Source organism: Montipora foliosa, chromosome 1, assembly GCF_036669935.1.
Source record: "Montipora foliosa isolate CH-2021 chromosome 1, ASM3666993v2, whole genome shotgun sequence".
Taxonomy (NCBI): Eukaryota; Metazoa; Cnidaria; class Anthozoa; order Scleractinia; family Acroporidae; genus Montipora; species Montipora foliosa.
Genome location: NC_090869.1, coordinates 60,270,394 through 60,285,393, shown reverse-complemented (window position 1 = coordinate 60,285,393; position 15,000 = coordinate 60,270,394). Strand labels below are relative to the sequence as shown.

At 38.4% G+C, this 15,000-nt stretch overlaps 1 protein-coding gene across 4 annotated transcripts in view; it reads right to left on the bottom strand.

The window, feature by feature from the left end:
* Positions 1-4,281: 4,281 nt before the first annotated feature.
* Positions 4,282-15,000, bottom strand: part of LOC138003351 (beta-2 adrenergic receptor-like) — a 22,125-nt gene continuing 11,406 nt past the window's right edge. For all 4 annotated transcript variants that reach the window (XM_068849392.1, XM_068849373.1, XM_068849401.1 and 1 more), the window contains exon 2: positions 4,282-8,782. In XM_068849392.1, the coding sequence (XP_068705493.1) occupies positions 7,631-8,692 (1,062 nt within the window). In that variant the 5' untranslated portion in view covers positions 8,693-8,782 and the 3' untranslated portion in view covers positions 4,282-7,630. The remainder of the gene's footprint in view (positions 8,783-15,000) is intronic.

Genomic DNA, 15,000 nt, shown 5'->3' with positions numbered 1-15,000 from the left:
ACAAAATCCCCACAGTAAAGCAAGCGGTCGTGGTCGCCAGGTTCTTTTCCCTTCTATAGAAAAGAAACTAAATGAGGAATTCAAAACCATGCGCAAGGATGACAAAATCGTTAAGCGATGGTGGGTTAATAATCGTGTAAAACAGTTGTTGAAAGAACAGAATCCAAGCGAAGCAGACGACTTCAGGGCATCAGATCGCTGGTTCTCTGCGTTTTGTCGAAGATATGGTGTAAACGTTACCGTTTTTACTGTATTTTCGTTCTAATAAAGTTTATTGCCGTTGTGTTTAAACTTGGCTTTTTTAGAGTTATTAACTTGTAACGAATTTCTAGCCAAAACCTCTAATATTAACAGCTGCACATTCAAAATTTTTGACACGAATTTCCCTCCAATTATAAGCCCAACCAATTTTGAAATGTAAATTTCCCTCCTATAATAATTAAGCCCCTCCGAAGATAAGCCCCTCAAAAAGGTCCTTTAAAAAATATAAGCCCCGGGGCTTATTGTCGGAATTTTACGGTATCTCAAAAACGAACTTGGTGACCCCCATTTTTCAAAAAAAGTCAAGTTCTCTGGGGCGGAATAGAGCCACCTTAAGATTTTTCAATTGTGAAGGTGGCAATGAATCTGCTCCAGATAATTTTTTTACACTTTGCAGAGATTTTCCTTTTAGCCTGCTAATTACTCTCCAGCAAATAAAAATGGGGGTCACCGAGTTCGCTTTTGAGATATATGCGTTTAAAAACAAGATATAGGGTGTTTTTAGATCGCTCTTCGGTTGCCATGGTAACCGGTTATTACGTCACATTAATGACTGCATCTTGTTAAGTATTTATTGGTGTTTCTAGTGGTATCATAACATTGCCATTAACTCAAACAGTTCGTTATGTTCAATCCTTCAAAGTAGTACAATTTTTGCAAGTTTAAGAACTGGTTTTGAGCCTCTCTAACTAATCCCCCGGGACACAAATACGTTCTTCCTTGATATTTTGCTCTGCATACTAAAGTGAGGGGACCAGAAAAAACGCGTTCCCCTCCACGCTTTTCGACGTTGTTATTTCTCTTGACTATGATGTTTCATGACAGAAACACTTTGCCATCACGATCACGAATGACTTTTAAAATCGGTTTTGTAAAGCCGCTCCGTTGGCTAGATACTAGTCTAAATTATCGTGCAAATGACCCTATTGCATGTTTAATTTGTAAATGATCTGATGGCTTCATTCAGTTATTAAAAAAAGTCTTTATTATGGCGTCTTAAGATCTTAAGTAAAGATTCGAATTTGAAATATACTGGCATCTCCTGCGAATGGAAAAAATAGTTTGTTCCCGTGAGGTTTTGGAGGGAAAGACACTGGAAAGTAACTTGCAGGGACATACTTTATAAGTAAAAGAGTAGAGGGCACAGACCATGCATCGTGGTCCAAAATTTCATTCGGAAGCTATTCTATGTGGGTTGTGTCGTCACTCCTGGATACCATTTCAGCGGTCTCGTTTTCAAAAAGTTGCATGGGTATTTGTATAAGGTGTTGATCTTGTTCAAGATCTTTCGTTCCTTTCCTATATATTGACCGTGTGTGTAAAAAAGCATCTGTCTAAGTCTTCTCTGAGAGAAAGTTCTTTACTTTGCTGCTGAGTGATGATGCTCGGGACAGAAGGAGAGATTTAGTGTTCTTTTGCAAATCCCGGGCAAAAAGGTTTTCCTCTGCTCCCAACTAAGTGGTTAAAGACATGCTAATCTTACTGCGATGCATGGTCTATCCCGCGTAGTAAGCGTTCCTGTTCGACAGAAGAGCTTAGACACGATTTTCCGCAAACTGGCCGTGCGATAGTTGGGGCAAGAGACTGAGGGAACGCTTGCGAGAAGACCCACCATTTTTGAAAAGCCCGTTCGCCCACGAACGGGGGCTTCTGATTGATGCGGTACAGTCACAATGATTGACAGGTGACAAATTTTCCAGCAAAATGTCTTTGTTAGTTCTAGCGTGACAAAGACAATGATGGAAGATGTGGAAGGCTTTGAATCGTGTGTTGAAGCTGAGAGAATCGGGTCTCGGCTTTACGATGAAAAGGGAGCAAGAACTGTCAATGCGCCATCTCTTTAACTGTATAGATGTAATGGCCGTTTTGCCAAAAGGATTCCGAAAAAGGGTAATTTTTCAGATGTTTGTCATGATGTGCGGAGTTCGAAATAAAAGAAAACGAATAACAGGCTTCTCGAGTATCATCGTGATTTCTCCATTTTAAGTATCATACGCGATCAAGTAAGTGGTTGAGGTAAATTCTATGGCAATGACAGCCTGTGATTTAAATGAAAACCTGGACTGCTTGGACGACATCCATCAAGGGAAATTCAACATTATTTACGCGTCAGCTAAAGCCGCTATGGACAATTAAGCGTTAAACTTTCCACAATTCACCAAAGGCAAAAGATTCGCTATTTAACAAAACTTTAGCAGAGCTTATTGTTGAGGAAAGGTTTGGAACTTGCCGAAGTAAGCTTTTCGTTCGCTTGCTAAAGATACTTAATATTTACGCAGGATGAATTAATAAAACGCTTGCGAACTATCGGAATCCATATGTTTCAGGATCAAGGAAATAAACTGTATTCCTCAAATATTGTCTGTTGTAATATTGAAACCTTTGGGGATCCCCTTAGGGGCCCTGAGTGACTTACATGGACACCCCGAAAACGGGAAACCATGTGCGTTGTGTTGGGACTTTCAAAGGTACACGAACATTTTAGAATAGTGTTGTTACTAGTCGTTGAGTTTAGTATTGCTTGATTGAATGATATCATAACATTGTCTGCTTACCTTGCCTAATGTAAGCTTGAGTCCTATATCATGAGTTAAGACAAGGTGAAGACAATTACGCAGCTCCCCTGTTAAATCTTGTCTTATTGTGAGAAGAAAGCGGCTCCTTTGTACAGTCATGCGATTTTTAAAGCCCTTTTACTCGCTATTTCATCTACGATTTCTTGACGATTTGATCAAAATAGCGAGGAGTTTTTCCGTCCCGTAGTTTCCAGGAGTTTTAGTACGATTCATTTCGTCAACCACTGTTCACCAAGAAATCGTCGCTAGTTTTAAACTAAAACCTCTTGAATGGTTTTATGGTCAGCCTTGGTGGAGTTTTGCATTTAACGGCCTTACTACCCATCGAACTCTGTACGAGTTACGTTCCTAAATTTCGTATTTTACGAGCACGTGGATTGCTTAACATGTTCTGAAAATTGGCTGTTGTTTTCAACAACTTCTATTCCAACCACTCTGCAAATATCAGCTAAAATTTGTCCGTAAGTTTCTTTTGTTTTTGATGGTTTAAACAAATTCTCGGAAGAAACATAACCAGTCGCATCCGGCTGAGAAGCTACCGTTACAAATTTAACTTTAAAATTACATTGGCAAATTCTGTATTGATCAATTGGTGTTTCCTCGGTGCCTCGGTTCTTTTTACGGAAGTCGACATGCGTTAACATGGTTATCTGTTATTGGCTAATTTGTTAATAAGACGTCAATCAACGTGTGTCAAATCAATCATTAAAAGATGGGAGTTTTTTAAAAATAGGGGATCTTCTTGCATCTACTGCGCAGACCTATACACCATTTACACTGCGTTGCGTGTATATTGCGAAGAACGTTGGAACTTGCAATGGTGTTCAAGGTATCCCGACTTTTAGCCACGATTGTAATAACTATTTTAAATCCCGTGACTACCCCTCTCCCCTAATCCCCTAAAAGAAAACTTCGTATAGAACAAGTAGCGAGTCACTTAAAGCCTCCATCTCTCTTACTAACCCTTGAACTCAAGCATCTCGCGCATCTTTTTATATTTACCAGGAGTTATTTCCCCTCGGTTCACTTATTGCATTCCATCGTTGCCACGCAAGCTATGTGATCTCCAAAATAACAATTGCGAGAAGCGTGTAGAGGTACACGTTTCTTTTTCTTCCCCTCAGTTTAGTATGCAAAGGAAAGTATCAAGGAAGAACGTATTTGTGCCCTGGGGAAGTAGTTAAGTCAAATGCAATATCTACCAAACAGGTCATTCAAAGGAAATTTTATAAAGTGCGACTTGTCATTACAAAGTGCCACAGCTGAGTTTTTATTGCAAATTGAGACAACTTGTTATTACAAAGTGCGACAGCTAGTTTATTACAAAAAGCGACGGCTAGTTTATTACAAAGTGCGACAGGTGTTATTACAAAGATCGACAGGTATTACAAAGTGCGATGATTATTGCAATGTGCGAAAGAACACGCCCCAACAATGGCGTTTACGTGGGATGCCTTGTTTGAAAACAAAGTAGATTAAAGAAAAATTAAAAATAAATGTGGTAATCTGGCCTACAATGCTTAAAAGAAGAGAAAAGATCAGAAACAACCAAACAATCAAATTTAGGATGAAATTGTATAAAACGGAGATAAGGCAGCTGGAAGTAAGCTGTTTTCCTTTTAAACTTATCTTGACACTACCATATTTGTAGTGCTAAGTACTTTTTTCTCTGTGAAAGACGATTGGTTTAAAAGTCTTGCGGAGACGACTGTCCTGACATACGATATGTTCACTTCCGGTTTCTATCCTTGGCTAAAATCCGTGATGATGAACTCCTTGATTTCTTTGTTGTGTGACAAAAAGTGAATTTAATTCCTGTCATTAAACAAACTGTATTGAACAGGAATTAATGTGACTAAATAAAGTGTGTACAGACACAGTAAGAAATGGATCACAATGTTATCTTACATTAAAGCCCAGTGATACATGTCATGTCAATTTGTCCATTATAATTTTTTAGAACTGTAAACATGCATGAAGCAAAGACTTCAAAGTGCTACTATGACCAAAAACATCATTTTTATTTTCTTTGGATTTCAAACTACGCTAAGTGACCCAAATTTTAAGCCTTGATTTCAAAAAGACACCTGTTTATTTTAACTGGAATTTTCCTTTTTTCTAGTATAGATGGTTTGAAACCAATCTTTAGAGACACGCATATACACATATTACTCCTCACTACGCTCAACTGGGTATCCTAAAATCTCCTGACATTGTTAAACTGTATATACTCGTAAATTTCTTTATGAACATCTCTGTGATTTTAAATCTACCAATCTTGATCTTATCTATGTATTTGAGCAACATGATTACAATACTAGAAGTGCCGAACTTCAACACCTAAATGAAGCCCCCTTCAGAACAAATATTAGGAAGTTCTGTCCACATTTTATAGCGTGTTATTTTTGGAGCAGTATTCCATTAGTAATCAGACAAAAGCCTAGTATGCATTGTTTCAAGCAATCCTTGTATCGTTATTATCTTGCTCAGTATTAATGTTCTTTATTAGTTCCTGCTATCATCTTCTCCTTTATGTCTTTGGATGTTGTATGTGTACTTTGTTTTATGTTTAATCTAATACTCTCAATCCTAAAAATGTTAAAGGCAACAAAGGGCATCTAATTAGTTCTACTATATTTTGCCCTTCCCCTGCTATCAATAGTTCCTTCCTCTTGTTTTATATCTTTGTATATTTATAGTGGAGAGAATTAATAAAAAATAAATAAATGAGTAAAAATAACAATGATGTAATGTGCAATTGGGTGACCTGTGACCTGTGTTTTGTACCTGCCCTGTGCAATTGCTGGTGGACGAACAAAAGGAGCTACGAAAGATCTTTTGTTTTCGTCGCAGTCATGGCTAGGAGCGTACGACTCAACGTATTTTTGGAACTGTGTTTTTACAGACCGAGTTATCTTAAGAGAACTTTATTTTTAGATTGATTTTCCTGCGAAACCACACCTTTCCAGCTAATGACAAGTCTTGGCTTGAGAAATTATTACCAATGGGATTGAGAATGGTGACTCGTGCAAGCCAAATCTTATTTAAGAACTCGAAATATTCCTTCAACTTGCACTTGCTAACTTTATTATTGCCTTTTCTGTCCGACTAGTTGGGTGATACTAAAACAATTAGACCCTTCGCCCTCAAGGGCTATTGACCCGTATCCCTTCTTAATAAATTGTTAAATAGGCGCCTGGTTATTGGTTATGAGCTTCTGACTCGCGTTAATTTCATGGTAACGAAATGACATTTTTCAGTCGCCGGGTTGATCCCCCGTCGTTGACTTGAGTTTGCTGGCTATTTACAATACTTTTATCCGGATTCTTTTGACATGAACTAGAAACATTTATGATGGAGAAAGGGAATTTTATTTAAGTGTCTAGTCTTTTAGCGCTGGAGCACTAATTGGGGACACTGTAAACTAAAAATTAACAATGGAAGAAAATCACGTCAAATCTTGGTTTTTGAGGAGAGGTGAAAACCGGAGTACCCGGGGAAAAGCCTGTCGGTGCAGAGTAGGGAACCAACAAACTCAACCCACACATGACGTCGAGTCTGGCGATCGAACCCGCGCTACATTCGTTGGAGGCGAGTGCTCTCACCACTGCGCCATCCCTGCACCCCAACTAGAACTAGAAAATCTAGAACTTGTATTTCTAGGTGATTTTGTCTTCTACGTCGACGTCGTAGATCTAAATGTCCCTGTTGTCAATGTCGCAGGCTTCGTGACGGACGAGAAATTAGAACCAGATTAAAAATTCTCCGATCGTCTAGTAGGCTTAGCAAGTGTTTTTTCCACAAGCGCCTATTCTTGGTTGCGTCCACGTGATCAGGCGGCCATGTTGGTGTACAAAACAATAGAAAATGGCCCCACAAGTTTTGCATAATAGAGTTAAATTCCCAAAAGACATTTTACCGCATTGTTCTGTACGGCAAAACTCCCGCCTCTGCAGAAGCCGGCCTGGTTGCACAACCATCAATAAGAGCCATGTATAGCCAATTCACGTATTGTTATTCAAAAGTCTCACACCAGAACTGTGGAATTACATTTCAGAACAAGGAATAAGTGCTTTCCAACGTAACAAAGTGTAGTTGGAAAGCGTTTTAATTACGGTTTGAAGCATATTTATCATGTCAATGATCTCTCTTTCTACTGTAAGAGTAAGTCTTTGTTCACAAGAACTGTTTGGCAATTTTGTTGGGTATATGCAAATTTGTACCTTTACTAATCCAAATGATTTGGTTTTTGAAGTTCTCTCGCCTTCCGGACAGCCGTTCGTTTTGTAGCCTAACTTTGATGCTATATATTAAAACACTAATCCTCGGAGTTAGTGATGCGTCGCATTTCGATCGAGGACTACGTTTTCAAGTGGGTTTTTTGGCCCGATAGGTTTTTTACCACTGGTTTTTTCGTAGCGGGCGACGTATTATTGCAGTGTAATTTTTCTTTCCGCTTTCTTTTGTGTTATTTTCCTTTGTGTTGTAACTCATATTTTACATCTTGGGTTTTTTTGCTTTTGGCTTTTGTCGGTTTGCCGTCCAGTGTTTTCATGGACAAATTTTTAGTCTGTCATTTTTTCGATGATTGTAAGCTATTGCATTAATCTTTGACGAATTCTCGTATCAGTTTTAGTATTTTTAGTCTGTTGTATATTTTCGTTGTTTGCCATATTTAATTGCAATGACACTCTAATGATTCCTTGTATTTTTTAGTATAACTTGTCTTTCATATTGACTAAACGCTGGTTTCCGCTGCGCTTCAGGCACCCAGCAGAATCACACTCCATTTGTCATAGTGTCGTCGTTTTAATTATTGCCTCGCTTTGCGAGCTATGCGCAGCGTAGTGATGAAGAGGATCGTGTGCCCTTTCCCGGTATTTTTGACGACATTTGTGTTTGAAGATCATCCCTCGTAAAACTTGTCGGAAATCTTTCTTGGCCAACGTGCATAACAGCGGATTTGTCAGTGGAGGAATAAAAACAAGAACAGAAAGCAAACGCTGCATCCAAACAAGAGAAGGAGTTGGATCTGGTTCGCTGGAATGATCATTTAACATAGCCAAGAAAAATGGTAGCCAACAGCCCCCAAAAATTACAACCATTATCACCAACACACTTCGGCCTCGCCACTCACGATGAACGGCACGAGATCCCCGATGCAGGGCGTCTTGCAGATGGCGATCATTTTTGGCAATCTTAAAGGAGATGTAGAATATACGTCCATAGATGAAGCACATCAGCAGAAGAGGAACAAGGAAGAAAAGTACTAGGAAGATTATACTGTACCCAATGTTGATATCGACGGACTCTTCAGATTCTGAAGCGTCGCCGAAGTTCAAGTTATCCCATGATAATTGAATGGCGGAGAATAAACACGCAAACACCCAAACCAAGCAGATAGCACAGATTGCGCGCCTTTTTGTGATGAGTGACGCGCGCCTATATGGATGTACTATCGCGAAATAACGATCTAGGGCAATGAGAAGAACATGACAAATTGACGAAATACCGGTGAATCGAATGAAAAAAGCGGAGGATATGCATATGTCTGCTCTTATCATGTTACACACCAACAGGAGAGGAACTCCCACCAAGCCAGTCACGAGATCGGAGAGCGCTAACGAACCGAGAAACAAGTTCGTAAACGACCTCAAAGTTTTCTTTTTGTAGACCATAGAGACTACAAGACCATTAACCACGACAATGAGTGCGCCAATCAGGGCTAAAACTACGATCACTGACGCAGTAAAAATTTCAACCGATGGGGGTCCGTAAGGTTCAGGAACGCTAGAGCAATTATCTCCAGATTTTGAGCAATTGAAGATCCGGGAAGCATTTGATAAAGACAGCATTTTTGTCTACCATCAAGCCACTGAAAATGTTTAGTCTCCACAGACGGATGTGTCCACAGTCAATCTACAATTAATCCTTGCACCTGCAGACTGAAAAAAAAAACATTACAGTACTGATGAACGTCATAGTTTGTCTAGAAATTATTCATGCATCATAAATCAGATTTTATCGAAGTTTTCAAAAAAACAAAAAGCTTAGTGCTTGCAGAAAATGGCGCAATGACGCCTACATGGATATGGTTAAATATAGACGAGAATTCGTGCTTTGCAAGCCCGTCTTCTTTAGCGATCAAATTTATGTTGACCAAAAAGAAGTCTTAGAGCTCTCAGGTCTCGAAATATGCGTAAAAATTGTGTTGACACCTTCTTTAATTCCAGATTTCAATTAGTAAAAGCTTTTTTTCGAGTTAAGTGAAGTTCTCTGATGTTCAAAATTGCTTTCTAAACTGTTGTAAACTGAGCTAGATTAGCAACAGTCCTCTTTTGAACAAAATAGCCAATTACGGTAATTTCTTACCGTACAGGCACAAATTTTACAATATATGCCAAATATCAAACTCACGTACTCATTTTGCTAATTTTCATTGCCATTATACAATAATTTATTCACATTTCACTTTTTTGACATCAGGTTACAAAAAAAAGGTACTTTTCTTTTTCAGTACGTCACAAATCAAAATAATATAGCAAACTAAAAATTTTATCATATACATACTGAAAAGCCGCAGAGTAAATTTTCGTTCGCAAACCGATGTAAACCAATCAAATGTCGCGTATCGCTTTTCCCACATGTGAGAAAAGCGATACGTCCAATCAGGAGCCGCGTATCATGGTTTTTCACGAGTGAGTCGTACGGCGAGTTGAAGTTTTCATTGAAGGCTGGTTGGCGCGGTTTCGTACACCGCACAAGCCATCGCTTTGCGAGTCTGAAGAGAGCAAATATTTTTTATTCGCATTTCTTCCATCGTTAATATTGAAAGTTCCTGTCTCGGCGAAAGCCATGAGTGAATAGCGTTGCGTTATCCACGATTCTTCGGTAGAAGAGAACGTCGAAAGTCTTGAAAACAGTCTTGTTTTGTATCAGAAATCTCACTCGTTCACTTCGCTCACTTGTTCGATTTCTGATACGCCACAACTCGTGTGTAAACACCGTACGCGCACACTTTCCATGAAGTATTCTATATATATGACATGAATTAAAATGTATGTAGCATCTAAGTAAACTGCTGGGTTTTCTATTTAGACACTGGAACATACAGGAGTTTATACCATTAGCTGTATATATTGTGCACGGATAAATTACAGAAAGAATAAATTAAAAAAGAGAGATTTGCCATCGTTAACGTTAAATTGATAAGCTATTACTGAAAATAATGGTGACGCGAAGAAGCCGCGACAACCAAGGTCCATGCTTCCGTTGAATTAGAATGACAAAGCATGCCTCTGTTTGCACAGCATTTTAGCCTTCTAGTTTTTTTATTTGATAAAAAATTGATTCCATTCAGCGATCGGTCTATTTAGCAATAGATCATAGAAGACATTAAAATACAATAAGAGGCCGAATCTAACGAAGCTAACACCACATTGCTCTGAGTCCACATTATAGTTGTAATCCTCTATGGCCTTTAAGTTAATCTTCACTAATTCGCTGGAACACAGAGAATCTTGTGGATCGAACTAAAATCAGAGCCTCCGAGAGAAGCTTCATGCTCCCGGAAATGTTTTTCTGCCTCAAATTTTACCTTTGTCAAGTTCTCCTGTTTCAATCCAATAATTACTTTCGATGTTTCGATTCCTTGATCTCGAGAATGTCTTTACTTTTAGTTTCAAGGAGGAAACAAAGTTTAATAAACCGAAAGCACCGTATGGTGGCGAGTCTCTGAATTGACCACATTAGTGGGAAAGCGAAATGTTTTCTCTCTCTTAACAGTACTCCAGTTTGAATTTTGAAGTTACAAGTTTGCAAATGATATAGTCCTCTTTCTTTCTAAGAGGTTTGTCAAGCAAACAGAAAGTTGGCCGAAACCTTCCTCTAAAAAGACAAATTTAAAAATGGATTGATTGGTCAGAAAAGACCATCACTGCTTTCAGTCTAATACTCCAGATTCTCCACAGAGCCCTCTTTTGTCACTGAAATAATGTCCATCATGCAGGTAGACTTCCTGTGACAACCAAGGTTGGACCGATTTGAGTCGAAACCGACGCATCAGAGACAACGTACTGAAAGTTAATCAAGATTTTTACTGTTTGCCTGGACACATTCTGACCTAAGATTCGCTCTTACGAGGGGTTATTGTCCGAAACGTTAGCGTTTTTGATTTTCCTTTATAGCGTAGTCATTTCATTTTACCGCGAACATGGCGATGTTGCACTGTGGTGTTTCATAAATAACACTCAGGCCTTTGCTTTCAATTTATCCCATCAAATTTCAAGCACTTTAAAAAGAATCTAAAATATCCATATCCAATGCGTACTTGGGGTCTTATGCTTAGCTTAACTCCATTCAGCCCTTACAGAATTTGGTACTACGGTCTCACTTTTACCATGCGTGATTGGTTCAAAATTTGCCATAACAATGCAGCAGTGAAATGAGTTCCTTAAGTATGCTTCAAATTTCAGACCTGTTCAGAATTTTACATCGATGACTTGCCACTAAAATTTCTCTTAATGCCATTTGCACAGTTTCGACAACTCTTGCTGCATGCTACATCATCTCTACCAGCTATTTACCAGTAACAGAAGCACTAGATTGGCTAAGAAACAAGCATGGCACTGTCACACATTCATATGATCTTATAAATGATCAAAAGAATGCTGAAATTCAACTAGAATTCTAAGATGAATCATCACTAGATGAGGCGTTCAATGAACAAGTACTCTCAGAGCTTGGTGCAAATCCCCACACTACTGGAAATCGGTCAATCACAAGTAACAATGTAAAAACAGCCAAGAGAAATATCTGATGACCAATTACGTCGATCAGTTACATGTAGATCATTACATAATAACCTAAGGTTTAATAACGCAACCTAAGGCTTACAACAGGGTGCTTTCATGGACTAGAAATAAAATGAAAACCTCAACACTCTGAAGTCACAAAATGTTGAACCAGTTTATTTGTTTATAACTGGAGGTGGTGGTGCTGGGAAAAGCCATTTGATTAAAACACTTTACCACACTGTAGTAAAAACCTATAGACATGCTCCAATGAATCCTGAGATTCCAACAGTGTTACTAGCAGCATCTACTGGAGTAGCAGTAATAAACATTGATGGTACACACAGTATTAGCAATACCTAAAAATACAGGTGATGATGTGGAGGAAAATCCAGGTCCTACAATGTTTGACATCATTGATCCAACAACCACTGTGTCCGCTGACTCTAGTTAAGGAAATGAAGCAACCTTTGGTGTGAATGCTGGAAGCAATGTGTAGCAATGTCACATACTGCTATGACATACCACCAAATACAAGTATTAGTTTGTGGGCTAATTCTACTTTGAACAATATTTTGAATTGGAAATAATCTATACAGTTCTATAACATGTTCTGTGCAAACAAATGACTATTTGCTGATAACTGATGTTCCAGACATGGTTTCAATATTTGATAAAGTGTATTCATTACAATATACACCCTTTTAATAAGTCTAATATATGCCGTTTTCGCTAATGACGTCAAACTCATGCGTTTAAATTTTATTCAGAAATGTACAAAGGCTTCAAAAAAGAAAAGAAATCAGAAAAGTTTTAGGCCTTTGTACATTTCTAAATAAAATTTGAAAGCAAGAGTTCGACGTCATTAGCGGAAAACGGCATATATTAGACTTATTAAAAGGGTGTATAGTGAGTCATTTACTGGAAGTTTGTTCATGACATCAAACATTGGTCCATATATGTCTCTTAGAAATTCACTTCTAGGAGTATTTTCAAACTCTCAACGGAATTACAATTGTTGTTTGTTGACTAATGGCATTAATACACTATATTGCAATAAATAAACTTTATCAAATATTGAAACCATGTCTGGAACATCAGTTAACAGCAAATAGTCATTTGTTCGCACAGAACATCTTATAGAACTGTATAGATTATTTCCAATAACCAAAATATTGTTCAAAGTAGAATTAGTCCACAAACTAATACCTTGTATTTGATGGTATAATACCAGGAAGTGACATTGCTACACATTACTTTACCAGCATTCACACCAAAGATTGTGTCACTTCCTTGACTAGAGTCAGCGGACACCGTGGTTGTTGGATCAATGATATCAAATATTGTAGGACCTGGATTTTCCTCCACATCATTTGCTTGCCTTATAAGCAATGGGATATAAACATTGTAGCACATCATTTGTGCAAACCAAAACATCACCTCATTACACGACTTGTAATGTCCAACAACTTGTTTTAATGTTGGCAAGTAAAACACATTTAAGTAAAACATCATAAGCATCGTATTCCAAAATCGCCCTCGCACACCTGAAAATGCATCCTTGACTTTCACAAAATTGTTGTGACAGCCGATCCTTGACCGGTATTGTTCGATTGTTGTTCCCATGCTGGCGGCTAGTAGCAGACAACAGTAAGAGCACGAAATACTATTCTTTGAGAGTGCAAAACTCTTATTCAATGCCACTATTTTTTAGAGTACAATAACTCTTTCAGTTTGGGATGTAACCCACACCGACATTTCAAGCCGATAAATACTGGTTTGTGATAGCTTGTGAGATACTTGTGAGGTATGTGGTGCGCAACGGATTTCGAGCCAAGGAATGTGGGCTTGCGAAAGCGTCTTAGCTTCAGTGCAATCCGCACTAAACACAAGCCGAGTCTAAATATGTTGGCTTGCGAGAGTAAACAACTCCCGTATCGATTCCACTCAGCTCACGTCACCTGGATGAAATAACAAAGAACAAACAAGGCAGGCTAGGATAGTTAATTTTCGAAATGAAAGAAAGAAAACCAATCTGAAACAGCACGACAGATCAATTTTGAAACACAAATAACTTACCTTACAACTAATTTTCGACGGAAAACTCTTCAAATTTTTCCCAAAACAGGGAAAACGACCGCAAATTTATTTGCAAACTAGATGCTTCTGTGAAGCATACACTGGCCCGCCTGTGATACGTGCTACAGAAAATCAGAAGGCACTGAATTGTGCAGAAAGATTAACAGAAAGATACATCTGTAATATAACTTAAAGTTTTTTGTTGTAAAAACTCATTACTAATGTTACTAAATTTGCAAATGCAAACAACGAAGCCCTATTAGCAGGTTATCAGGATACGGGATCTTTTATTTGTTTATTTTTTGGAAGGAGATTTAATTCAAATCCTACAGTTTTACTTCCTTCGTTAACTCCTTTCATCCAAAAATTACAGGATCAGCCTTACATCATCCGAAAAACTTATTACAAATCACAGTTCAAAACAACTTATCATCCTGGGCCAGTTGTTCAGAAACTGGGTTTTAAAACGAGTTTTATCCTCTACTCCCAAATGCTGTTCAAGGCTGATACTCAGTAAAACTTTACATTAGAAGAAGTCAATCTTGAAAAACAAAAATAAGCAAAGGAAACTGTGACCAAAAATTTGAAAACATGAAACAAAAGTTTATGCTAATCCTGGATTAAGGTAATTGGCTTTCGAACAACCGGGCCCTGTAATCGACGTCTGGTTCTGTAATCCTGGTTTAGTTCCTTGCAAACTGTATAAATTTGCCGTGGCGAAGACAAGAAGACAACATCCGTGCTCTATTTCTCTCAATGCTCAAAAATTCCGTAATTGCGTGTTCTATAGTCCAGTCCAAAGTTCTGATTTTACAATTCCATAATCTTGATTTCAGTAACTTGGTACCAACCGTTCCACAATAACTTGAAATCTCGTTAAGAAAATTATTAAATCCAGTAGTCCAGTCCGGATTGAGATCGTCAAAACTCTCTCTATCATCGATTCAAAACTCAACAAAAGCTACAAGTAGTAAATAGTTCTCAGAAACTACAACAGTTCGTCCTGATTCTACACTCGAGCTGAACAAAAAACCCAAAAAACCCTCGTCATCGTTTCTCGAGAGAACAGACAAACAGCCGAAACTGTTCTGTGCCTGCCCCTTACGGCACTGAAAAAGTACCGTACGCTGTACAATAGTACTTGACCGTAGCCCTTGGCCGAGAAACTAATCTTAGCAAAAAGCCCGAGAAGCGATCAGGATACGGGATAATTAGGTAAAACAAATTGTGGGGATACGGGATTTTTAGTCTGGTGGGGGGAGGGAGGGGGTGGAATTGAGGAGATACGGGAT